Source organism: Dicentrarchus labrax, unplaced genomic scaffold, assembly GCF_905237075.1.
Source record: "Dicentrarchus labrax unplaced genomic scaffold, dlabrax2021, whole genome shotgun sequence".
NCBI lineage: Eukaryota > Metazoa > Chordata > Actinopteri > Moronidae > Dicentrarchus > Dicentrarchus labrax.
Window position 1 is genome coordinate 4,340,016 of NW_026136706.1, and position 24,734 is coordinate 4,364,749.

Below are 24,734 nucleotides of genomic sequence, written 5' to 3' on the forward strand. Positions count from 1 at the left end.
ACACAAAGTAGGACACACACAACAAACCACAGAAAACAGCTGTATTCACACTGACAAACATTGTTACAAGGGTTACCAAAGGATTTACATAAAGATATAAATTGCTGTTACAGATCCTTTGAGATCACTTTCTGAACAGTTCACAGTCAGGAGATGATATTAAACAGTTGGTTGTTTGTTTTCAGACCACAAATGAAATGAGGACAGAGACCCACATTTTCAGATGGTCTCTATCTGGTTGTTTATCAGCACCAGAGATTTCTCCCACCAGTCCCAACAAACCAAACTAAACAGGCAAACGTACCACAGTCTGTTTGAACACAAACTAAAACTGCTGTCTGAATAGTCCTCAGGATGATGTTGTTCATCTGCGGTAGTTCTTTAGCTCCTGTTTCTGCCTCCTGCACCAGTTCTGATCATAGCTTTGGCACCCAGTGGGTAGAAATGGATTATAAGTAACACACAAGTAAAAACGTAAGTTTTTTATAGTATTTAAATGCTACTTTTTAAATATGTATATAAATAATTATACATATAACGTATTAAATTAAATGTATATAGTACCACTCAGTCTACTTTTCAATAAGCTGCACTTGCCATTTATACCTTTGTTTCAACTACAAAGCGTGCAAGGAGCACCCCTGCGGCAGATGCCAAGTTGCTTCTGCCTGGAAGAAATAAAAGCACCACTTGTCATTTGACCACAATGGACACAAAACCCAGAACAGAGGGCAGCTTCCAGTTACAATCGCTGGCCACATCTGTCAACTTTAGGTATCACAATCTTAAAAAAGACCACAGTTGCACTCAGTGCTTGATGTACCTCAAAAACAATAATAATAAATAATGACAATATTAACGTTACTTTCAGATCTGCAGTAGTAATCCCATCGTAAAAATATTAAAATGGAAAGTAACTTGTACTTGTTAATTAATTATTAACAAGGTACTTTTTAACTTTTAGGTTTCTCAAATGGTACTTTTCACTTTAACTTGAGTCATTTTTTATTGGAGTAGATATTTTCTACCAGCCAATGCTGCTTACTCTATTTTCCCTTTTTCACTTTATGAGCTGCTTGTTTCATGACCATTTTTGCTCAATAACGGTTTTGCTGCTCCCTGCTCTGCATTAGCACCAGCAGTGTCCTCATCAGACGAGCTGTCTGCAGCAACATGCTTCCTCCCTGTGGAACGGTGAAACACAGCTTGATTGGGTCCTAGTGAAACCCTTTCCGCAGATCTGCTTCCTCCTGACGTGTTGGAATGAGCATCGGAGGCATCTTCTTCAGCTGCGTCTCCTCCTGATGCAGATGCTGGAATTACAGAGAAATGTTTCAGTCATGATCATGATCAAATGAAAAACAGTAGTGCAGTGCTCCAGGTATGGACGTCATACTTTTCCTTCCTCATGTACAAGATACATATTTTGTAGCTTGTGTTTAATGTATGTTAAATCCACTATAATATTTTGTGAATAATAACTACAGCAACATGTGCTATAATTTCCATAAAACCATAATTTGAAATGATGCTTGGTATCAAACACTATATTTAGGTTAAACTATGTTTTGTAAAAAAACGGATTAGAAAGAGATGCAAACTCAAAATAAGAAAATAATTTAGCAAGAAATGTGTAAATAGATAAATAAATAAATAAAAAAATATTAAATCTCCACTTAACTTTTTTTTCCACATTCTGCACCACCACCACCAGAAGCTGCATCCTCATTAGTCAAGCTTTCAGTACCACCATTCCTCCTCCTCAGTGGACTATTCTCCTCAGGCTGATTTCGTACTGACACGTTGGGTTGAGCATCAGGAACATTTCCTCGGGCTGGGTCTTCATTTGCATTTAGTGGATTCCATTTACGCTTTTTATCTTGTATTAAGGAGACATTATTCATGTCATGAGACACAAACAACCCCAGCAGTGTAATGCTAGTCCATAAACAATGCCTAAAAGTTCAGATACTGAACTCTGACTCTTTAAAGAATCGGGATTTTCAGATAAACTGCAGTGTGTGTTCACTCAGCTTTCTTATCCAGTTGAACCAGTTTGTTTGATAAAAAGTTAATGAAGTTTGATTATTATTTACAGTCCATAGTTTACAGGAATTTGTCTGACAACAGGATACAATAATTTACAATTTAGTCCGTGCTTAACCTCCAGTGTAGTTTCATACTTTCAGCCTAGTTGTGTTTGTCCATATCAGGTCAAAAGGTTTCTGTGTGATATCTGAGGTAATTCATTTTCACCAGCTGATGATAAAATAGCAGTTACAATGCAGCATAAACAAAAGATCACTCACAATACACACATATCTTGATGCCGATGCCGATGAGGATGAGGATGATTACAATTCCAGTTCCAATAAGCCAATATTTCCACTGCGGGTTCCCAACTGTAAATTAGGGTAAATAACAAAGTAATACATTATTCAGCATGCTGTACTGATACTAACAATATTTTAAACACATTAATGTACTGTATGTTTGGTATGTAGGGCTCAAGAACATTGAATTCTTTCAGCTCCCCAAATCTTCAGTCACTGATTTTATTACTTAAATGAATCTGTTGGATCGGACCACACGGGCCAGCCTTCGCTCCCCACGTGCATCAGTGAACCTTCACCGCCCATGACCCTGTCTGCAGTTCTTCTCCTTCCTTGGACCACTTTTGATAGGTACTGACCTCTGCAGACCAGGAACACCCCACAAGAGCTGCAGGTTTGGAGATGCTCTGACCCAGTCGTCTAACCATCACAATGTGGCTCAGATCCTCACGCTGCCCATTTTCCCTGCTTCTAACATTTCAACTCTGAGGACTAAATGTTCACTTGCTGCCTGATATATCCTACCCACTGACAGGAGCCCTGATAACCAGATAATCAGTGTTATTCACCTGTCAGTGCTCATACTGTTATGGCTGATTGGTGTAGGTGTCCTTTATAGTCGCAGCTCAGTTACTTAAGTCTACGTCTTTACATACAGTAAATAGCAGAAGCATCAACTACAAACAAAAACCCTCAAACACAATGACAAGAACAAATAAAAAGACTTTGAACCACATTGTGCATTCATATTGAATCTTAACATTATCGTTGAATATGCAAGCATATTGATTAACCCAGGTTTGCTTTATGTCAGTGATAATACCATCTCACAGAAATCTGCACTATAAATATATCAATTGAAATATTAAAAGTATTAAAACTTGACTTTGACACAGATAACTTCTTTATAAATGGGCCTCAAAATAAGTTAAAACTTCAGCAGCCCTTTCTATTTGACTTTATGTCCATTTTACAGACACAGCACAGTAAGTAGATGGCAGGCAGATGAAACGATCATCACACATTAAAAAATGAAAAGTAAACATTGAAGCACCTGGAGACACATCTTTAGTTGCAGTCAGAGTCTGGTTTGAAGTTGGGTTGTAAACTGTGCAGGTCACTTTCTGTAACCCAGTGACGTTGACTCTGCTGCTGATGTTGTAGGTGAGGTCTGCTTCAGGAGTCATTGTGGTTTTTTGTGGTTCCAGTTTAGTCCCTCCATCCCCGCTCCATTTGAGTTCAGGTTCAGGGTATCCTCCATTTGTGCTGCAGGTTGCTGTCATCTCTGTTTGGTTTATCTCAATGTTTGGTTTCTGGAAAGGAGCTGGAAAGGGTTTAGTGTTATTTGAGCAGGAATTAGTTTCATATATGTGTTGTTAACAGTCAGGACTAGATGTTGGTAGGGAGCTGTGAGAGTGACAGAAAGAACAACTGTTGACACACTGGAGACATTGACAGCACTTTGATATGAGGAGATTTTTATTTTGGTTTGGAATAAAGAAGCTATTGTACTCACCTGAGACCTGCAGTGTGGATTTACAGTGTTTTTTAGATTCTTTCTCGTCCATTAAACGTACATAGGCAAAGAATGTTTTGTTGTCATCTCCAACAGTAACATTGTCAAGTCTAATGGAAATATTTCCAGAACTAAACTCAGTAGGGAAGACTTGGCATCTGTCCCTGTATTTGTCAGCTATTTGGAGTGTTTGCCCACTGGGCTCCCAGTGAAACAAGACATTGTTGAACTGTTCCTCCTGCCAGTAAAGCCATTTGAGACTGAGTGGATGATCTGATAGAGAGCAGGGGATCAGGACGGAGCCTCCAACAGTGGCACTGAGGAACTGCCCTGAGATCTGACCGATGATGGTTGCTAGAAAATAAAACAATGAAAAATGTATCAGTAGGAGGAGAAACTGTGCTTCAGGTGAGTGTCTTTAAAGCAGTGATTCTCAAAATTTTTCAGTCATTCCCCACCTTGGACAAGGGGGAATTTTCAAGCCCCAACTGCCCCCATCGCCCCAACACAATGCTAATGAAATACGCAACAAGCTTAAAATGTTCCAATTTATTGAAGTAACAAGTAGTATTTAAATACAAAGTATGTACATCAAATAACAGCAAGTTCAAAAATAAAGAAAATAATAGTGCCACTTTGCAATCTGATAAAAAAAAGAAAAGAAGAGAAATCCATTTGGCAAGACAGGTCTATTTATCCCTGCATTAGTGTACACAACAGGCTGTCAATAAAGCTCTCAGCTACAGAGAAAGTCGGCTGTTGGTTGTACAAATATGAACTTATATTGTCACTACAAATTATAGAATATAATAATTATTAAATATAATATATTCTCAGCATTATGGTAATTGTGGAGAAACAGCGCATTCACTTTCGGTTTTCAAAATAAAGGTATTAAGATCAGTAAGCTATAATTCGAACCTACATTTAAAATAAAATATGTTACATTAAGTGTTTCATGCCGCCATGATGAATAAAAAACATACTTAATATCAAGCATTTTTACGGCACCAAGAAATTCAACAATAAAAGTCCATATTTGTACAACCAACAAGCTGAGAGCTTGATTGACAGCCTGTTGGAATCAACACATGGCTCATTTGAATATTTAAATTAGCCATGTGTTGATAGGTCACTACACGAAAATGTAACTAATTGCTTATTACTTTTTTTGCCACACATTTTTAGCCAATAAGTATTAAACTAACAAGGTAATGTGTCAAAAGGCAGATTTTTTTCAGATCTAGTTACAGTGTGTTGTCCTGTCAGGGAATGAATGAATACCAAAATAAATACCTTACCAGATAGAAGTAGTAGTAGTAGCAGGCGTGTAGAACACATGTCTGAACTGTAAAACAAAGATAAAACATAACAAACCCTGAGTGGGTAATGTGTCTGAGGAAGACTAATTATTGTAGTGCCGGTTTAGAAAAGGGTGATGAAGAAGTATTAGGTCATAGTAAAATAGCTCACTTACCCTATAAAATTGTGCCACACCTGAGCACGGTTGTTCTTCCTCTTGGCACATCCACCTCTGAGTGCTGTAAAGAAAAGACAGACAGGCAGCGGGTTAGTGGCCCTGCCTTTACAATCAGCAGGCTGTAACTATTACAGTAGTGCAGGAGCAGGAAATAGGGACTGGAGTGTTTAAGTCACCCTGAATAAGAGATTTAGTATCAGTAATATCAAGTTTACACTATAAGAGAGGACACCAAGTCTCACTCTGTCCCTGAGTGAAGGCCAAGAACAAAGTGGAAATGTCTCGACAGTGAAAAAACTCTCGCAGCTTGTGTCAAAAGAAGAATACCACAGGACTAATGACATCTGGTTCGACAGTTTTACTCCAGACCTGCTGGTGAGACTGGGTCCAGTTCTCTGATGTCTTTAAATATTAATGAGCTTGAACAACAGAATCAGCTTTATTGGCCAAATACATGAACTCATTCAAGTTATCCAGTTACTCTCAACTGACTTTAAAAATATAAGTGTAATATATTATATATATATATATATTTATATGACAGAAGACGTGTTTACCTCCTGCTCTCATACTTTCAAACCTCCACAATTGTCTCCCTAACTTTTACAAAGAAAAACAGACTAACTTAAGGACTGCCTGACATGGCATGAGCGAAACCACAAGCGGCCCGTTTGGCAGAATTCAAGATGGCCTCCTCTCTCATAGCTAAAATTGGTCTGGTGCACGCCACTGTGACCGGCCTTCAGCATTGTAACAGCGGTTCCTTAAGTGCACTCGTTTGTTTAGTTTTATACAATCTGCAATCACAGCTGTTCTCTTGTGGGTGCTCTGCTGTGTCTATTACAACCTTAGCAAAGATCTACCGACACATATAACAGAAGGTTTCACTTTCTCACAAATAAACTGCTTTTAACAACACAGGTATAAAAGTGGATGACTGAACTAAGAATAGTAAACATGCAAATAAGCAAAACCTACCAAGTAAGACGATATCAGATAGATGTGAATTTGTTTTCCATTCCGACCTAAAGCGAGGAACAACTCACTGCTCTGTATCGAATGAATGGAGGAAGTACCGCTCTTGTCCTGACTCTGACGTTTCAACCTCAGGTTGGTTTCAGATGGGAAACAAAATACAGGTCAGACGTTCTTCAAGAAATAGACTGAAAAACTGCTTTTATATCCATAATTATTGTAGGTTATTACAAGACACTGACAGCAACTTAAACGTGCTGACAGCTGCTTCTTGATCGGATAGGGTCGCTGGCAGAGTGACAGGAAACTGATCAGACACATTCCAGTAAATAAAATAACTGAAAATAAGTTCCTGAAAAGTGACTGTGACATTGTCACCACAACCCCAGAAGACCACCTGTCATCTGACAACAAACAAATGCTTACTGAGAGTGGAGACGAAGCAGCAGCAGATCCTGAGTCAGCTGCAAACAATATTCCCTCGGTCAATTTCTCCTTAAAGGTGAAAGACAAGTTAGCGCCTGCACTCCTCTTGTGTTCTCTTAAAGTGTGTAAGGTATGAATGACGTGAATCAAAGCATAGCGGGATGTAGCCAGAGGGTTCAGACGCCGCCCAATCAAACAATATCTGTTTGGCTGCATTCTTTAAATTCATTACATTTTTCCACAATTTTTTTTCTTCAGTTGTTTGACACAATGAATGAAAATCCTTATTACCAGACCAGTGTGCGTGATTCCCAAATCCAAAGTTGTCCCAGCTACTGCCGTGCCTCTGGTTATTTTGCATGTGTCTCTCTTCCTCTGTGTATCTTGTTTTCCCCTGTGTTGCTGTGTGTGTGTGTGTGTGTGTGTGTCTAGGTGTGTGTGTGTGTGTGTGTGTGTGTGTGTGTGGGGTTTGCCCTCCCTCCTTGCTCCCCTGCATACTTGTTTACCAGCACACCTTTATTTGCACACCTTTATTTTATAGACAAAACAATGTCAGCTGACAGAGCGACAACGTTGAACAGCGGAGGTGGTTGGGATGGATGGATGGAGATCTCGTGCCAAACCAAATGTCAGCATTGACTTCATTATTGCGTTATTGTGTAACATATTGAAGTTAGGCAATGTACCATAACTTACGTTGGCCTATATAACACAGACCTAGTTGGTTCGGTTCAGGAGAACATCTTGGATTGGGTAACAGTAAGTAGGGGAGACCCGAGATGGTTGTAACACAATTTCTTCAATTAGGAATGAGTTACAAATCACCTGATTCACTCTGCACATGCTCAGTTTAGTGTTTATTGTTGCACACATACACACACACACCAGCTCGCCCCTCTCCACCTCCACCTTTTCTGTAGCTCCCTGTATGTGTCTCTGTTCACTTTCTCCAGCAGTATGTTTCATAAAATCACCCAAAAAGCACAATTCAGTTTTAACATCAGCAGGTGAGCGGCGAGTGGAGGAGACTCGTAGCCTATCGAAACAATCGAAACCAACGTGGTGGACATCGGTACCGGCTGATGTGTTTACTGCTGTTCACTCCTTCTTTATCTGGTCTGTGCTTGTAAAATATCCACCGTATGTGCACCAAAAAAACATGTCATATCTCATGTTCCTGTAGACATGTCAACAAGGCTTTGATTGTGTTGTGTTTATCAATGGAAACCATCTGCCATCTACCATCACCCCTTTGTCCTCTGCTCCTGCCAGCCAACTTCTCCTCATCTCTCCTACAGAGAGGGTCCCTAAAACTGTAATAAATATTTCACACAAAATTCAAATCATCCACGGGAGCGTTGAGTAAGGCTTGTTAGTCAGAGTGGATGACTAACAATTTTGCATGACTCATGCACGCCTCTCAATACGCTCCTTGTGTAAATCTTTATATGCAAAATATTTAAGGCCACTGCTACCAAAATGTTTCATAAACTTCAATAATAAACAGGCAGGGAGAGGGGAAGATGTACGTATAACCATTAACCCTTTTGAAAAATCCTGCCATTGTTTCCTGCTATGGACAAATCGAAACTATTTGCACCCAGTGAGCGCAGCTTGAAGGTCTTTTCAGACAGAGAGTGATTGAAGCACCTTGTAATTAATTTACAATGAGAGACAAGCAGAAAGCAAATGGAGGCACGTGCCATCTGCCAGGCAGAGTAACAAGCTGGCACCATCCTAGCTGTATCCCGAGTATTCCTATGTCTCAAATATTACAAAAGCTCACTCATAATAAAGTGAAAGAGGGGAAAAGAACAGTAAACAAATATATCCGTAGAAGAGGGAAAATATTTCATGATGCCATGTAAGTATTGGAAATGTCCAAATACAATATAATAACAATTTGGGATCGTTTCGGAAAGACGTGGAGAGAGCCCGAAAGTATATTCTGGACTTAAAAGAACCTTTGAAGTTAGAAGATATGTTATAGTAATACATTACGAGGACGGCTACAACTGGCCAACGTACATCTTTATAATATATTGGAAATGACGGTCATGAAGCAGGTGACAAGGACATGGAAACCACCACAACTAAATGCATGCAAAACTTGAGACTTGAGATATACTGTTGTACATGTTGAAAATGTACTTTTACGAGACCAGATAGGATGTAGGCTACCCCAAAGATAGAACCCATAAAATGTTATATTACTTTAAAAAAGTAAGACAAGTTAAATAAATGTTAGCTTTAATTTTTTAATTTTGGACATAATCACATACTACATGATCTGTGATGCATGATAAAAAGGGAGTGTTTCAACTCATATATAATGGCAACAGGCAGGGGCGGTTGGCACATAAACCTACCTGGCCTGTGTGAACTGACTCATGCTTATGAGCCCTATATTTCATGTCACTTCACACTTCTAACTTCATGTGCCTGGTGCCCTTCCCCACCCACAGCAAATCAGAATCAGAATCAGAATCAGAATTTGTTTATTGCCAAGTAGGTTTTTATGCCTACGAGGAATGTGACCTGGTGCAGGAGCTATGCTACGGTAACTTGGTGTCCTCTCCCTACCTGTAGCAATAGTCCCTTCCCCTGCTACTACCTCTGAGCTGGGAGACATCAGGGACATGCTGCACACCCTGTGCTCCTGGCTTCTGTTCTGCTGCATCCTCAAACCACCTTCTTACTTCTAATATGGAAATACATGATCAGTTACAATGGTGGTAGTAGTAATAATAGCAATAGTAATAGTCAGTGCAATGGTAGTACTTGAAAATGTAGCATTATAATAGTAATAGTAGCAATAGTTATAGTCAGTTTAATGGTAATAGTAATGGGAATGGTACAAACCTTCATGAAATTCATCGTCAATCGTATTAATGTAAATAGTTGTGTGTCTTAATATTTGTCTCACTATATCGGTTCAATTGGATTATTTTAATGTGTTCATTTCATATAAGCTGCTGGAATATTCAGTCGTACACAGGAGGCTATATTACGTATCACGTATAACGTTTCCATAGCTTGTTTGAAATGCACATCCCTCAACACGAGGCCAGCTGTTGTTTTTCTTCATCGCCATTGTCCTTGGTTGTGTAACCGGCTGTGGCATTGTTTTTGTGAGTGAAGCTGCTATTAGTACTGCTTTAAGTTAGCACGCACGTCGCATTCAAGTTGCACTCGGGCCTAGACTGAAAGTAGTTGTTGTTGGTTTGCTATCTGTGTTATTTAAAGTTAGAGGTAAAAGAGGTGATAACTGTCTAATATATTAACAGATTCCTGTAACCTGCATAATAGTAGCTGTTGATTATTTCATACCAGCTTACGTTTATGGCTGAGAGAGTTTTCACACAGCCTGTCATTAACAACCTGAATGTTGTTGTGCTGTGTCCAAAATGATCTGCACGCGTTCAGAAAAGAAGCTTTCATTTAAGTCATCTGATGTGGTCACTCACTGTGAGACAAGATGCAAATGTCAAAGCTTGCTCAGCTCATTTACAAACCAAAGCTCAGTAAACGTAGTTCCTTGTCCTTTTTCCAGTTTCCAGCCTAGCACACAGACAGCCACATTTACTTAAAGGAAACAGATGTGACTACAGATATACTGTACGTGTTCAGATATATGAATCTTTAAAGCTCTTTTAGTTCGTACAGCATAAACCAGACTACAGGGACATTTTAGTGGTGAAATGATTAGGTTGCAGTGAGTGTAAAGACAGTGATAGAGGTCAGTGGTAAGCAGTTGTTTGATAAGGAACTAACCACTTGTCAAATGCTGTCGTCAGACCTCTAGCCACATTGTGAACTTCTCACAGCACAACTCTGCCCACGGTACTTCCATTTCCCCTTTGCTCTTTTTGAGAAAATAGTAGGTAAGGTACAAATGGGAGCATCTTTGGCTGATATTTAGATTTATTAGACACAGATGTTTTTCTGTGGTTGTTACATCATTATTGTTGTTGGTGGAGGTGCAAAACCATAACCAGGAACACTGTCTGTCCTCATAATAAACCTCCAGTGTTGACTTTCATGCCCTCTATGCAAACAAGGTGAGCCTGTTATGATGCCCACAGTGTGAAAGCTTCAGGTTTACAGCTCAAATAAAACATGCCTCACACTACCACATGCAGGGCCCATTCAGGCGCATGATTTTTAGAGGATGTGGTCACTACGGAAACTTTAAATTAAAATACTTGTGCATCAGTTGCAGCTACTGTGCATGCTTCGTCCATTTTATAGAGAGTAAACACAAGATCAGAGCAAAACTTTACTTTACTCAAGCAGAACTACAGATACTTGTGTAAAAAAAGAGTACAGAGTCTCCCTCTTTGTCTGTTTTATCTTGTTTTGTCTGTCAAGCGTGATATGCACTGGTCTCAATGTTGGGAAGGTGCAACATGACGCAAACATGAATGATTATTGATCATTTCCCTCAAATACATTAAAAGTAAAGTAATGCACCTGTTTTGAAAATGAAGGGAATAGAAAGAGATTTGGCCAAAAGAAAAAACTACATACTCAACTACAGTACAGATACCTGAAGAAAGTACAGAAATGAATAGATAATGTGATATCACTGTTTTCATGTCAATATCAGCTTGCATGTTTCAGTCAGTGGAGACAAGTGAATGAAGTAAACGTAATTGTTTATTACAACATGATGTTTAATGATTAAATATTTTTTTTGTGATCAATTTTTTATTGAAAATGTACAACATATATATATATTCACATCATATACACTGTTTTTTTTTTCTCCCTACACAGCAATGTAAACAGAAACAAAGTCTCTTGTACATCCTTAGGAAGGCAATAATATTAGAACCCATTTGAGTATTTCTGCATACTGGGGTCCCTAAACAGTACTGGAATTGCAGAATTGGGTATGACTGGAAAGTCGAGACTTGTGGTTTCAGTGAGCCTAATTATATTCATGTGTGATGATGTGTGTCTCCATAGCTGCAATTTTGTTTATCAAATTACTTCTTTTGTGACAATTAATTAATTAATGCAATTATAACCTAAAGCTGTTATTTGTACTACAGGCGAAAAGACAAGGATCATACTGATGCAGTTCTCAGTTGTGATTCTGGTTTTTGCTTCACAAGTTTTCAAGTTGGTCTTAAAGGACCAGTGTGTGGGATTCAGTCGTATCTAGCGGTGAAGTTGCAGACTGCAACCATTAGAATACAGCTCGGCCTTCCAAGAGTATAGGAAAAATGACGGTGGCCTCCAAAGGCCCCTATCTTTAGTTTATCTGTTCGGGACTACTGGAGAAACACTGTAGACTCTGTGGATGAGGAGACACTCTGTCTGAAGATAAAAATGTCTCAGGGGTCAAAGAAAACACAAACACACAACAATTCTGATTTTTTGGTGATTAGGGGACATCAATGAAAACATACCTATGAACATTACATTACATTCCTAGCAATAGCAATAGATCCTCCTAAATGTTACACACTCTGACCTTTGATCCAATAATCAGATGCCCATATGAACACTGAAACAGGTGTTGCCTCCTGTTATCATTTCTCCTGTTCATACTGTACATTAAGAGATGCATTTCCAATGTAACACAATCCCAGTCCTCACTCTGTGCAAAGATACAGTGCATTTCCAAAGTTTATCTGAAGTTAATGAGGCTGCAACAGTCTGTGACAAATCAAGTAGGTATCCTCTAGAAATTGTCTGGTACTTTTTTCCATCTGTAGATCGAAAATTCATTCACTTTTACATTCAGTTTCTGAATGGATTAAACAAACAGGATATACATAGAGTAGAGTGAGTAGAGTAGTGTCCCAGAGGGGAAATGTGTCTTGGGCACATTGCTGCAACCCTTTGACTCGCATCAACATCAGAAAAAAAAAAAAAAAATCATGAAAAATCTTAAAACATGACAGAGACACTTGACTATGCGTTTGATACTGACAACACAGCAGCTTAAAAAGAAACTGCTTATCTAAAAGTAACATGTTAAGGCGTCAGATAAATGTAGTAGGATGAGTGCAGTTGCATGAAATAGAAATATTCAAGTATATGGTAACTGTAAATAATGTTACTTTCCAGCAGGTTACTTTCCTTCCATTCACAAATCAGTGTTTCTTCTTGTTCCTACAGTGTGATGTTTGAATGATGTGTGTGCAGAGTTCGTCTGTGCTCATTGAAAATCAGATTTTAAGCCGCAGAGCCTACAAGTGTGATTTGTGACATCCCAAATAGTTTGGTAAACAGTCCTGGTCCAGTATGCGTGATGTAGAAACCTGAAGCCACCAGTGCACACACAGTGAAAATGGACTTGGATGGAGAGCAGGAAAACTTTAGAAATGATTTGCATTTGCAACATTTGCACACTAGATTCTCACATTTTTAATGAGGTAGAAGGACTAGATGCCTTTTTTTTACCTCCTTTTTTGCAGAAAAGACACACATTATTGTTCCAAGCAGACTATTTGTATACATATCTGGAGGGGATCTTTAAACTGAGGGTGTCATGCATGCTTTTGCACCTTTGTCCAATCCTCCTGTTCATACCGCTGCAATATGAGATGCATATTCCTAATGTACTTCCCTTGTAAATGATGGGTTTATCTGAAGTTATTATGAGGCTTCAGCAGTCTCACTTAGACAAATAGCAGCACACACAGACACAGTGTGACGTCACTGCTCAGATCCACTAGATCTTGATATATAGTTGTTTGCTGCTATATTATTGTTTTAAGTCTCTTAAAAAAGGAACCTTTAACCTTCAGATAATGTCTGCTGTCTGTAGATAACTTCCTGTTTCGACCACAGCACTCAATCTCACAGATGTAAGCACTTTCAATTTCACATTTAAGAAAGGAGTAAACATCCAATACTGAAAACAACAACTACACAACAAGGACGGTGTTTCTAATGTGTGGTTTTATTTGCAGTAACAGTCTCGAGTCTCAGCAGCCATCAGTCAACCAGATGAAACCACAGTCTGTATTTACATTAATGCATTCTGCTTCTAAAGAATTCTTCCTCTTTTGTTCCTCATAATGTTTCTGCAGTTTCCTGCTATGATGAGCAGTGACGTACTGTGCAGCTGCTTAAGTCACACATACAAAGGTGATGCAATATTGTGATGTACATTGACACTTACAAACTCTAACATATGTGTGTGTTTGTGTGTGTGTGTGTGTCAGTGTGTGAGACAGACAGTGAGTCTGTGGTCTCCCCTCTTCCCAGAAGTTGTGAGAATTAGAAGAACAACATAAAAGTTATAATTTACAAGAAGTAATGAAAGGGTACCACTTACAACTAAGGTTGTATGACCGTAACTGCAGTGTGTGTGTGTGTGTGTGTGTGTGTGTGTGTGTGTGTGTGTGTGTGTGTGTGTGTGTGTGTGTGTGTGTGTGTGTCACATGGATGTGAATCAAGTGGATTGAGGAAGTAATGGGCTTACATAATTGTTAAGCAGTGTTGGGCATTAACTCATTACTAATAATATTTCATTAATAACATTACTATCCCCATTAACTAGTAGTGTAACTAATTACTAATTAATTTTAGTAATAATACACTATTCCCTATTTTTTAGGGAGTAGCAGAAAAGTAATATAACTAATAGTGTAGCTAGTTACTGTTAGCAGGGATTGAGTAAAGTAATAATATTACTTTTTAAATGAGTAAGAAATTTATTTTTTTGAGTTACTAGCTCCACTGTTATTAAGTGCTTCATCCAAGTGATTAAAAAGGGTATGTTTAGTAAATGGAAATACTTGGAAGCACAGAATAAAGCCATTATATTCAATATTAAAAGCCAATATTTAAGTTAATTTAAGACTAAATTAAAATTTGTAAGCTGTGTGTGTGTGTGTGACAGAGAGAGTGAGTCTGTGGTCTCCTCTCTTCCCAAAAGTCACACATACAAAGGTGATGCAATATTGTGATGTACACTGACACCTACAAACTCTAACATAAGTTTGAGTGTGTGTGTGTGTGTGTGTGTGTGTGTGTGTGTGTGTGTGTGTGTGTGTGTGTGTGTGTGTGTGTGGAGTCGGCGTGTAATTATGCTAAAACTATGTCGGACTCCGTAGTTTTCTCTGGACCCCTGCCCAATGTGACCAGTGATGACATGTATAGCCGCATGTCGGACTTCCACCGCTGGCTGTCGAGGTGATGTCTAGAAAACGATGTGGGCTTCATTGATAACTGGAAGCCTTTTTGGGGAAAACCTGGTCTGATTAGGAGAGACAGCATCCACCCCACTTTGGATGGAGCGGCTCTCTTATCTAGAAATATGGCGAAGTTTATTTCTAAAACCTGACAGTCCAGAGTTAGGACCAGGAAGCAGAGCTGCTGTCTTACACACTTCTCTGCGCTTTCTTTAGAACAGTCACCCACCCAAAACCCCATAGAGCCGGAAGTAAATACGCTGTTTCTCCGCATTTACCATAATGCTGAGAATACTTGTACACTCTAAATTTAAGTGCGACTGATTTGACCACGGAGATCGGACTCACGGCTGGATTGACCGCAGTCTATTAGCCTACTGTTTCTTCTACACAGCACCGTCCTGTAAATGACAACATCCGGTCTCAGAATAAAAACAGGCCTTTTTTCTGTTTCTGTTTTCTAGTGATTTTATTTTTTGTTATATGAAATAGAAAATGAAAATTGAATATTTTTTTTAATTTTGCTCATCCCTTTTTGACCATGAAAAAGAAAAACGCCTTGTATTTCAATTTTAATTTTTGTATTTTAAAACGAAAATCTAATAACCACTCGTTTTCTGTTTTTTAATACCCGTTACTGAAAGGAAAATCCAATGACCAAAAGATACACGGACCTCAGATAAACCACAACACGTCTATTGTACAGAGGTTCAATAACATACATCAATCAATCAGTCACACTTTATTTGTATAGTTACATACACTGTAGTATACACTTTACATACAAACAAAACTGATAAATGTAAAACATTCAATGATAACCGCACTCACAAAAAACACAAACTGAGGAAACACTATCTCATCAATTATTATTATTATGTTCATTTTTCTCTTAAAACCTTTATACTGTTGTAAAACTTTAACAATTGAAATTGAAAATTAAATTCAAGATAAAGGACATAAAATGTTTGCAGTTACATATTAACAAGGACACTGTCAGACATTTATAGCAAAAACAAGAATAATTTAACCATTTAAACAGTTGTGGTTCTTTGGACCCAAGTAACTGAACATCTGTAGAAAATAGCACCTGATATTGATAAAGCACACGTCTGAGGTGATGATCAGTTAGTTTCTTTCTGTAACGTTATTTTTAAAATTACATCTGAAAAGTTTGATACCAGTTCAAACTACTGTAGTTCTTTAACTCCTGTTTTGCCTCCCTTCCAGCACCAGTTCTGATCCCAGTTATGATTCATACTTTATTTGTATAGTCACACAGTGTGTGTGTGTGTGTGTGTGTGTGTGTGTGTGTGTGTGTGTGTGTGTGTGTGTGTGTGTGTGTGTGTGATAGTACACACAAAAATAAAACAAAATGCTTCACACCTTAAAAACAACCCCATACACACAAAGTAATAACTGTAATCAATAAAACACTCAATGATAACACCACCCACAATGAAACAAGGGAACTCTATCTCTTCAATTTGCAGAGAGGAAACACCGGAGGACAGATTAAAAAGAGATGATTTAGCAAGTAATAAAATAGATGGAAATGTATAACTAGATAAATAAATAAATAAATAAAATTAAATCTCCATTTAACTGCTTTTGTCATGTTCTGCACCACCACCACCAGAAGCACCTCCACCAGAAGCTGCATCTTCATCAGTCGAGCTTTCAGCACTACCATTCCTCCTCCTCAGTGGAATATTCTCCTCAGGCTGATTTCGTCCTGCAACACTGCGCTGAGGATCAGTACCATTTCTTTGGTTTTGTGGATTCCGGTTACGCCTTTTATCTGGAATTAAGGAGAATTTTTATGTCATGATGATACAAACAACCCCAGCAGTGTAGTGCTAGTCCATAAACAATGTCTTAATATTAATATACTGCACTCTGACTCTTTTTTTTAAGTTATTTTTTTGCCTTTATTGTATAGTGACAGCCGAAGACAGACAGGAAAGGGGGGCAGAGAGAGAGGGGATGACACGCAGCAAAGGGCTACAGGTCAGACTCAAAACCAGGCCGCTGCAGCAACTCCACATATGGGTCACCAACTCTACCTACTGAGCTAACCGGGCCCCCGACTCTGACTCTTTAAAGAACCAGGATTTTCAGATAAACTGCAGTGTGTGTTCGCTCAGATTTCTTATCCACTTGAACCAGTTTGTTTGATAAAAAGTTAATGAAGTTTGATTATTATTTACAGTCCATAGTTTACAGGAATTTGTCTGACAACAGGATACAATAATTTACAATTTAGTCCGTGCTTAACCTCCAGTGTAGTTTCATACTTTCAGCCTAGTTGTGTTTGTCCATATCAGGTCAAAAGGTTTCTGTGTGATATCTGAGGTAATTCATTTTCACCAGCTGATGATAAAATAGCAGTTACAATGCAGCATAAACAAAAGATCACTCACAATACACACATATGCCGATGACGATGAGGATAAGGATCACAATTAAAATAGGCCAATATTTCCACTGCGGGTCCCCACCTGCAAATTAGGGTAAATAACAAAGTAATACGTTATTCAGCATGCTGTACTGATACTAACAATATTTTAAACACATTATTGTTTGGTATGAAGGGGCACAAAAATACTGATTTCTGTCAGCTCCCCAAATCTTTAGTCACTGATTTTATTACTTATATGAATCTGTTGGATCGGACCACACGGGCCAACCTTCGCTCCCCACATGCATCAGTGAACCTTCACCGCCCATGACCCTGTCTGCAGTTCTTCTCCTTCCTTGGACCACTTTTGATAGGTACTGACCTCTGCAGACCAGGAACACCCCACAAGAGCTGCAGGTTTGGAGATGCTCTGACCCAGTCGTCTAACCATCACAATGTGGCTCTTGTCAAAGTGGCTCAGATCCTCACGGTGCCCATTTTCCCTGCTTCTAACATTTCAACTCTGAGGACTAAATGTTCACTTGCTGCCTGATATATCCTACCCACTGACAGGAGCCCTGATAACCAGATAATCAGTGTTATTCACCTGTCAGTGCTCATACTGTTATGGCTGATTGGTGTAGGTCTCCTTTATAGTCGCAGCTCAGTTACTTAAGTCTACGTCTTTACATACAGTAAATAGCAGAAGCATCAACTACAAACAAAAACCCTCAAACACAATGACAAGAACAAATAAAAAGACTTTGAACCACATCATGCTTTCATATTGAATCTTAACATTATCGTTGAATATGCAAGCATATTGATTAACCCAGGTTTGCTTTATGTCAGTGATAATACCATCCCACATAAATCTGCACTATAAATATAATATCAATTGAAATATTAAAAGTATTAAAACTTGACTATGACACAGAGAACTTCTTTATAAATGGGCCTCAAAATAAGTTAAAACTTCAGCAGCCCTTTCTATTTGACTTTATGTCCATTTTACAGACACAGCACAGTAAGTAGATGGCAGGCAGATGAAACGATCATCACACATTAAAAAATTAAAAAAGTAAACACTGAAGCACCTGGTAACACATCTTTAGTTGCAGTCAGAGTCTGGTTTGAAGTTGGGTTGTAAACTGTGCAGGTCACGTTCTGTAACCCAGTGACGTTGACTCTGCTGCTGATGTTGTAGGTGAGGTCTGCTTCAGGAGTCATTGTGGTTTTTTGTGGTTCCAGTTTAGTCCCTCCATCCCCGCTCCATTTGAGTTCAGGTTCAGGGTATCCTCCATTTGTGCTGCAGGTTGCTATCATCTCTGTTTGGTTTATCTCAATGTTTGGGTTCTGGAAAGGAGCTGGAAAGGGTTTAGTGTTATTTGAGCAGGAATTAGTTTCATATATGTGTTGTTAACAGTCAGGACTAGATGTTGGTAGGGAGCTGTGAGAGTGACAAAAAGAACAACTGTTGACACACTGGAGACATTCACAGCACTTTGATATGAGAAGATTTTTATTTTGGTTACGAATAAAGAATCTACTGTACTCAAGTGAAACCTGCAGTGTGAATGTGCAATGTCGTTCAGACGGTTTGGTGACTTTTTTCTCGTCCATTAAATTTACATAGGCCCAAAATGTTTTCTTGTCATCTCCAACAGTAACATTGTCAAGTTTAATGGAAATATTTCCAGAACTAAACTGAGTAGGGGTGGCGTGGCATCTGTTCTTGTATTTGTCAGCTACTGGCAGTGGTTTCCCACTGGTGTCCCAGTCAAACAAGATGTTGTTGGACTGGTCCTCCTGCCAGTAAAACCATCTGAGTCTCAGTGGATGAACTGGTAGAGAGCAGGGGATCAGGACGGAGCCTCCAACAGTGGCACTGAGGAACTGCCCTGAGATCTGACCAACTATGGTTGCTAGGAAAGAAAACAATGAAATATTTGTCAGGAGGAGAAACTGTGCTATCTGAAATGGGCAGAGGCAGTGAGTGAAACAATGAAGTGACTGCCACCACAACCCAACCCTGGATAAGCAGGAGAAAAGTCTTCTAGAATCTAGAAGGCTGCCTTGTTTCTCATCACACCACACAACTATCAGTATCAGAAGCAGCTGATTACTGCTAACCAGTTAGCTTAAAGTGAACATTGCATGTTTATTCAGCTTAAGAAGTAGGACGATTTTCTAAACCCAATAAGGAGACTTAATCTTCTGAAGTAAGCTGAGATACATGGCAGATGTAATTTTAATATGAGCATCCAGGTAACAGCAGCATAGAAAGTAGGTGACACAAATGATAATATAAAAAAATAATAGATAATTTAAATAACAAATTTACGAATTATTTTTTTTGAGTGTTTAAAAAAATCTGATTCAAATTCAGAACTTTAAAATATGTTAATTTCCATTCCATTGACATAAACATATTTAATCCACAACAATAAAACCAATATATTACATATACTACAACTGAAACAGGTCAAACCAGTTATTGTGTCTAGTTACAGTATATTGTGCTATCAGGGAATGAGTGAATACCAAAATAAATACCTTACCAGATAGAAGTAAAATCAGCAGGATTGTAGAATACATGTCTGAACTGCAAAACAAAGATAAAACAGAATAACTCCTCTATCTCCCTCATTAACTCGAGTGGGTAATAAACTATCTGACGAATCATACAAATGCTTTCAACTATAGAAACTGATTTTGCTGTAGTATATTTATGAGTTAGGTTAAGTTACATTCTTTGTACCCGTAGATACATTTGGTTGCAGTAAAACAAAAGTATTTTAACAACAAACAACTCAGACAACAGACAGACAACATACTCTGAGTGGATTTACATAGGTTAAGAACCCATCCTGGCTCTGAATGTAAAATAGTTAGTCTCAACACAGAGCTCACTGTCACGTACAGAAGCAGTGAGTTCATCAGAAAACAATCAAACTATTGAGGTATTCTTCTTCAGTAACCTTCCTTCTGCATTAGTTAATCTTCCGCAGCAGTTGATTCAGAGGATTAGTAATAAAATAAATCAATAAATATCTTACCAGACAGGATGGCAGACAGGAGTTGCTTCATGAATCCAACCATGAGGTAGAAACAGTTTTGAGTCAAGCTGCAAAGAAATGTTTCTTCCTCCTGTGCAAGCAAGATCTATATCAGTGAAGTCCCTCCCTCTGTCTCTCACACTTACACAGGAAAATAACTTGTGCAATAATATATTCATTGTCATTAGTCTTTTTTTTTTTGGGTTTTGGTTTCATTTTTGTCACTGTTTGCAACTCTTGGATTTATTGAAACAGGTCAAAGTTTTATTCGTCCAACACTTTATGACCAAATACCTACATCCTCACAGAGCTGCTAGCATGGCTGTAGACTCTTTGACTGAGAACAGTGTTGTGCTGCTACTAGAAGTGATGGCCAGATCTACTTCACTTCACTTCAGATGAGTCACAGCAGAGCGGTTAGACATCAGATTAACCCTGCCCCTCTAACCACTCCCCCCATTTATCACTTCTTGGCTACACTTTTGTCTGTATCGCTAGATTTGCACATATGTTAAATTCCTCCCTCTCCTCTCGTACCTTCGGCCTCCCTTATTTACACCTCTTTATTGTCTTTTTTCCACAGGACAACAGGAAATGCCTCATTTGTGTAATATCTTGGAACACAGTAACACCACCAGGTGTTGACAGGTGCTGTTTTACAGGTTGCAATAAGGGATGATTAACCACATTAAAGCACTGCACTGGTTTGCTCTAATGCAGTGGGCGTGCCTCTACACTACGTACAGATACTGTATCCATGGTGCCCAGAGGATGAATCATAATGAGTTTCACCAGCAGATCAACATTTTTATCTATCTTGGGCCATTTTTTCAGATCGAGGTCAACTTTTCTGAGCGATCGCACCGCAATTGAAGGAATTACTGCGGGATCACAATGTCACACACATCTGACTTAATGAACTGTCAGTACACAAAGTAGGACACATACAACAAACCACAGGAAACAGCTGTATTCACACTGACAAACATTGTTACAAGGGTTACCAAAGGGTTTACATAAAGATATAAATTGCTGTTACAGATCCTTTGAGATCACTTTCTGAACAGTTCACAGTCAGGAGATGATATTAAACAGTTGGTTGTTTGTTTTCAGACCACAAATGAAATGAGGACAGAGACCCACATTTTCAGATGGTCTCTATCCGGTTGTTTATCAGCACCAGAGATTTCTCCCACCAGTCCCAACAAACCAAACTAAACAGGCAAATGTACCACAGTCTGTTTGAACACAAGCTAAAACTGCTGTCTGAATAGTCCTCAGGATGATGTTGTTCATCTGCGGTCGTTCTTTAGCTCCTGTTTCTGCCTCCTGCACCAGTTCTGATCATAGCTTTGGCACCCAGTGGGTAGAAATGGATTATAAGTAACACACAAGTAAAAAACGTAAGTTTTTATGGTATTTAAATGCTACTTTTTAAATATGTATATAAATAATTATACATATTACGTATTAAATTAAATATAAATAGTACCACTTAGTCTACTTTTCAATAAGCTGCACTTGCCATTTATACCTTTGTTACAACTACAAAGCGTGCAAGGAGCACCCCTACGGCAGATGCCAAGTTGCTTCTGCCTGGAAGAAATAAACGCACCACTTGTCTTTTGACCACAATGGACACAAAACCCAGAACAGAGGGCAGCTTCCAGTGACAATCGCTGGCAACATCTGCAAACTTTATGTATCCAAATCTTAAAAAAGACCACATGTACATGTACCCGAAAAACAATAATAATAAATGACAATATTAACGTTACTTTTCTTAGTAATCCCATTATAAAAATATTAAAATGGAAAGTAACTTGTACTTGTTAATTAATTATTAACAAGGTAATTTTTAACTTTTAGGTTTCTCAAATGGTACTTTTCACTTTAACTTGACTCATTTTTTATGGAAGATTTTCTACCAGCCACTGCTGCTTACTCTATTTTCCCTTTTTCACTTTATGAGCTGCTTGTTTCATTAACATTTTTGCTCAATAACGGTTTTGCTGCTCCCTGCTCTGCATTAGCACCAGCAGTGTCCTCATCAGACGAGCTGTCTGCAGCACCATGCTTCCTCCCTGTGGAACGGTGAAACACAGCTTTATCGGGTCCTAGTGAAACCCTTTCCTCAGATCTGCTTCCTCCTGACGTGTTGGAATGAGCATCGGAGGCATCTTCTTCAGCTGCGTCTCCTCCTGATGCAGATGCTGGAATTACAGAGAAATGTTTCAGTCATGATCATGATCAAATGAAAAACAGTAGTGCAGTGCTCCAGGTATGGACGTCATACTTTTCCTTCCTAATGTACAAGATACATATTTTGTTGCTTGTGTTTTAATATATATTGAATCCACTATAATATTTTGTGAATAATAACTACAGCAACATGTGCTATAATTTCCATAAAACCATAATTTGAAATGATGCTTGGTATCAAACATTATATTTAGGTTAAACTACGTTTTGTATGTTGCTGACCAGCACAACATACAAAAAACGGATAAGAAAGAGATGCAAACTCAAAATAAGAAAATAATTTAGCAAGGAATGTGTAAATAGATAAATAATTAAATAAAATTCAATTAAATCTCCATTTAATTGCTTTTGTCATGTTCTACATCAGCACCACCAGAAGCACCACCACCAGTAGCACCATTCCTCCTCCTTCGTGGACTATTTTCCTCAGGTTGAGGAACATCAAGAACTGGGTCTTCAGCTGGGTCTTCATTTGCATCGGGTGGGACTTGTAGATTCTGGACACACCTTCTATCTGTAATTAAGGAGACATTATTCATGTCATGACACAAACAACCCCAGCAGTGTAGTGCTAGTCTGTAAACAATGCCTAAAAGTTCAGATACTGCACTCTGAATCTTTAAAGAATTGGGATGTTCAGAGAAACTGCAGTGTGTGTTCACTCAGCTTTCTTATCCACTTTAACCAGTTTGTTTGATAAAACGTTAATGAAGTTTGATTATTATTTTACAGTCTATAGATTCTGGGAAGGCTTAACTTCCAGTGTAGTTTCATACTTTCAGCCTAGTTGTGTTTGTCCATATCAGGTCAAAAAGTTTCTGTGTGATATCTGAGGTAATTCATTTTCACCAGCTGATGATAAAATAACAGTTACAATACAGAATAAATTAAATGAATTGAACAAAAGATCTCTCACTATAGACCCATATGATGAGGGTGCAGAGGCCGATGAAGATGAGGATGCAGATGAGGAGGATCACAATAAGCCAACATATCCACTGCGGGTTCCCACCTGTAAATTAGGGTAAATAACAAATTAATACGTTATTCAGCATGTTATACTGATACTAACAATATTTTAAACACATTAATGTACTGTATGTTTGGAATGTAGGGCTCAAGAACATTGAATTCTTTCAGCTCCCCAAATCTTCAGTCACTGATTTTATTACTTAAATGAATCTGTTGGATCGGACCACACGGGCCAGCCTTCGCTCCCCACGTGCATCAGTGAACCTTCACCATATATCCTATATCCTATATATGATATATCCTACCCACTGACAGGAGCCCTGATAACCAGATAATCAGTGTTATTAACTTCAGTGCTCATACTGTTATGGCTGATTGGTGTAGGTCTCCTTTATAGTCGCAGCTCAGTTACTTAAGTCTACGTCTTTACATACAGTAATTAGCAGAAGCATCAACTACAAACAAAAACCCTAAAACACAACGACAAGAACAAATAAAAAGACAGACTTTGAACCACATTATGCTTTCATATTGAATCTTAACATTATTGTTGAATATGCAAGCATATTGATTAACCCAGGTTTGCTTTATGTCAGTGATAATACCATCCCACATAAATCTGCACTATAAATATAATATCAATTGAAATATTAAAAGTATTAAAACTTGATTTTGTATTTCTTTATAAATGGGCCTCAAAATAAGTTAAAACTTCAGCAGCCCTTTCTATTTGACTTTATGTCCATTTTACAGACACAGCACAGTAAGTAGATGGCAGGCAGATGAAACGATCATCACACATTAAAAAATTAAAAGGAAACATTGAAGCACCTGGAGACACATCTTTAGTTGCAGTCAGAGTCTGGTTTGAAGTTGGGTTGTAAACTGTGCAGGTCACTTTCTGTAACCCAGTGACGTTGACTCTGCTGCTGATGTTGTAGGTGAGGTCTGCTTCAGGAGTCATTGTGGTTTTTTGTGGTTCCAGTTTAGTCCCTCCATCCCCGCTCCATTTAAGTTCAGGTTTAGGGTATCCTCCATTTGTGCTGCAGTTTGCTGTCATCTCTGTTTGGTTCACCTCAATGTTTGGTTTCTGGAAAGGAGCTGGAAAGGGTTTAGTGTTCTTTTAGCAGGAAGTTTCGTTTTTGGATTAAAAA

General features: G+C 38.5%; 3 protein-coding genes across 6 annotated transcripts in view; all 3 read right to left on the minus strand.

The window, feature by feature from the left end:
* Positions 1–20,457, minus strand: part of LOC127365786 (ICOS ligand) — a 75,193-nt gene extending 54,736 nt beyond the window's left edge. For 2 of the 3 annotated variants that reach the window (XM_051404236.1, XM_051404235.1), the window contains exon 1: positions 20,347–20,457. The gene's annotated coding sequence lies outside the window, so the exon portion shown is untranslated. The remainder of the gene's footprint in view (positions 1–20,346) is intronic. The other variant, XM_051404238.1, reaches the window with a different exon arrangement.
* On the minus strand, positions 28–7,138 carry LOC127365789 (CD276 antigen-like). The gene is made up of 8 exons (XM_051404266.1): positions 7,022–7,138; positions 5,327–5,390; positions 5,151–5,197; positions 3,850–4,203; positions 3,388–3,657; positions 2,310–2,402; positions 1,682–1,879; positions 28–1,313 (listed from the first exon to the last, which is right to left on the minus strand). Exons 1-8 carry the CDS (start codon positions 7,089–7,091, stop codon positions 1,066–1,068), a joined length of 1,344 nt encoding a protein of 447 aa, XP_051260226.1. The 5' UTR covers positions 7,092–7,138; the 3' UTR covers positions 28–1,065.
* The window catches only part of LOC127365790 (CD276 antigen homolog), a 30,868-nt gene continuing 21,747 nt past the window's right edge, over positions 15,614–24,734 (minus strand). The window contains exons 5-7 of one of the 2 annotated variants that reach the window (XM_051404271.1): positions 24,412–24,600; positions 17,310–17,387; positions 15,614–16,687 (exon numbers count right to left, since the gene is read on the minus strand). In XM_051404271.1, the coding sequence (XP_051260231.1) occupies positions 16,488–16,687; positions 17,310–17,387; positions 24,412–24,600 (467 nt within the window). In that variant the 3' untranslated portion in view covers positions 15,614–16,487. Of the gene's footprint in view, positions 16,688–17,309; positions 17,388–21,301; positions 22,560–23,005; positions 23,123–23,524; positions 23,621–24,411; positions 24,601–24,734 lie in introns of those variants that run through there. The other variant, XM_051404268.1, reaches the window with a different exon arrangement.

Excerpts from the sequence above, each read along its gene's own strand:
- LOC127365789 (XM_051404266.1), bottom strand. The coding sequence starts at position 7,091 with ATGCAAAATAACCAGAGGCACGGCAGTAGCTGGGACAACTTTGGATTT. Across the intron at positions 2,403-3,387 it reads AACTAAAGATGTGTCTCCAG|TTGGGAACCCGCAGTGGAAA; the intron begins GTGCTTCAATGT and ends CCTAATTTACAG. Across the intron at positions 1,314-1,681 it reads TGCAGAATGTGGAAAAAAAA|CATCTGCATCAGGAGGAGAC; the intron begins GTTAAGTGGAGA and ends CTGTAATTCCAG.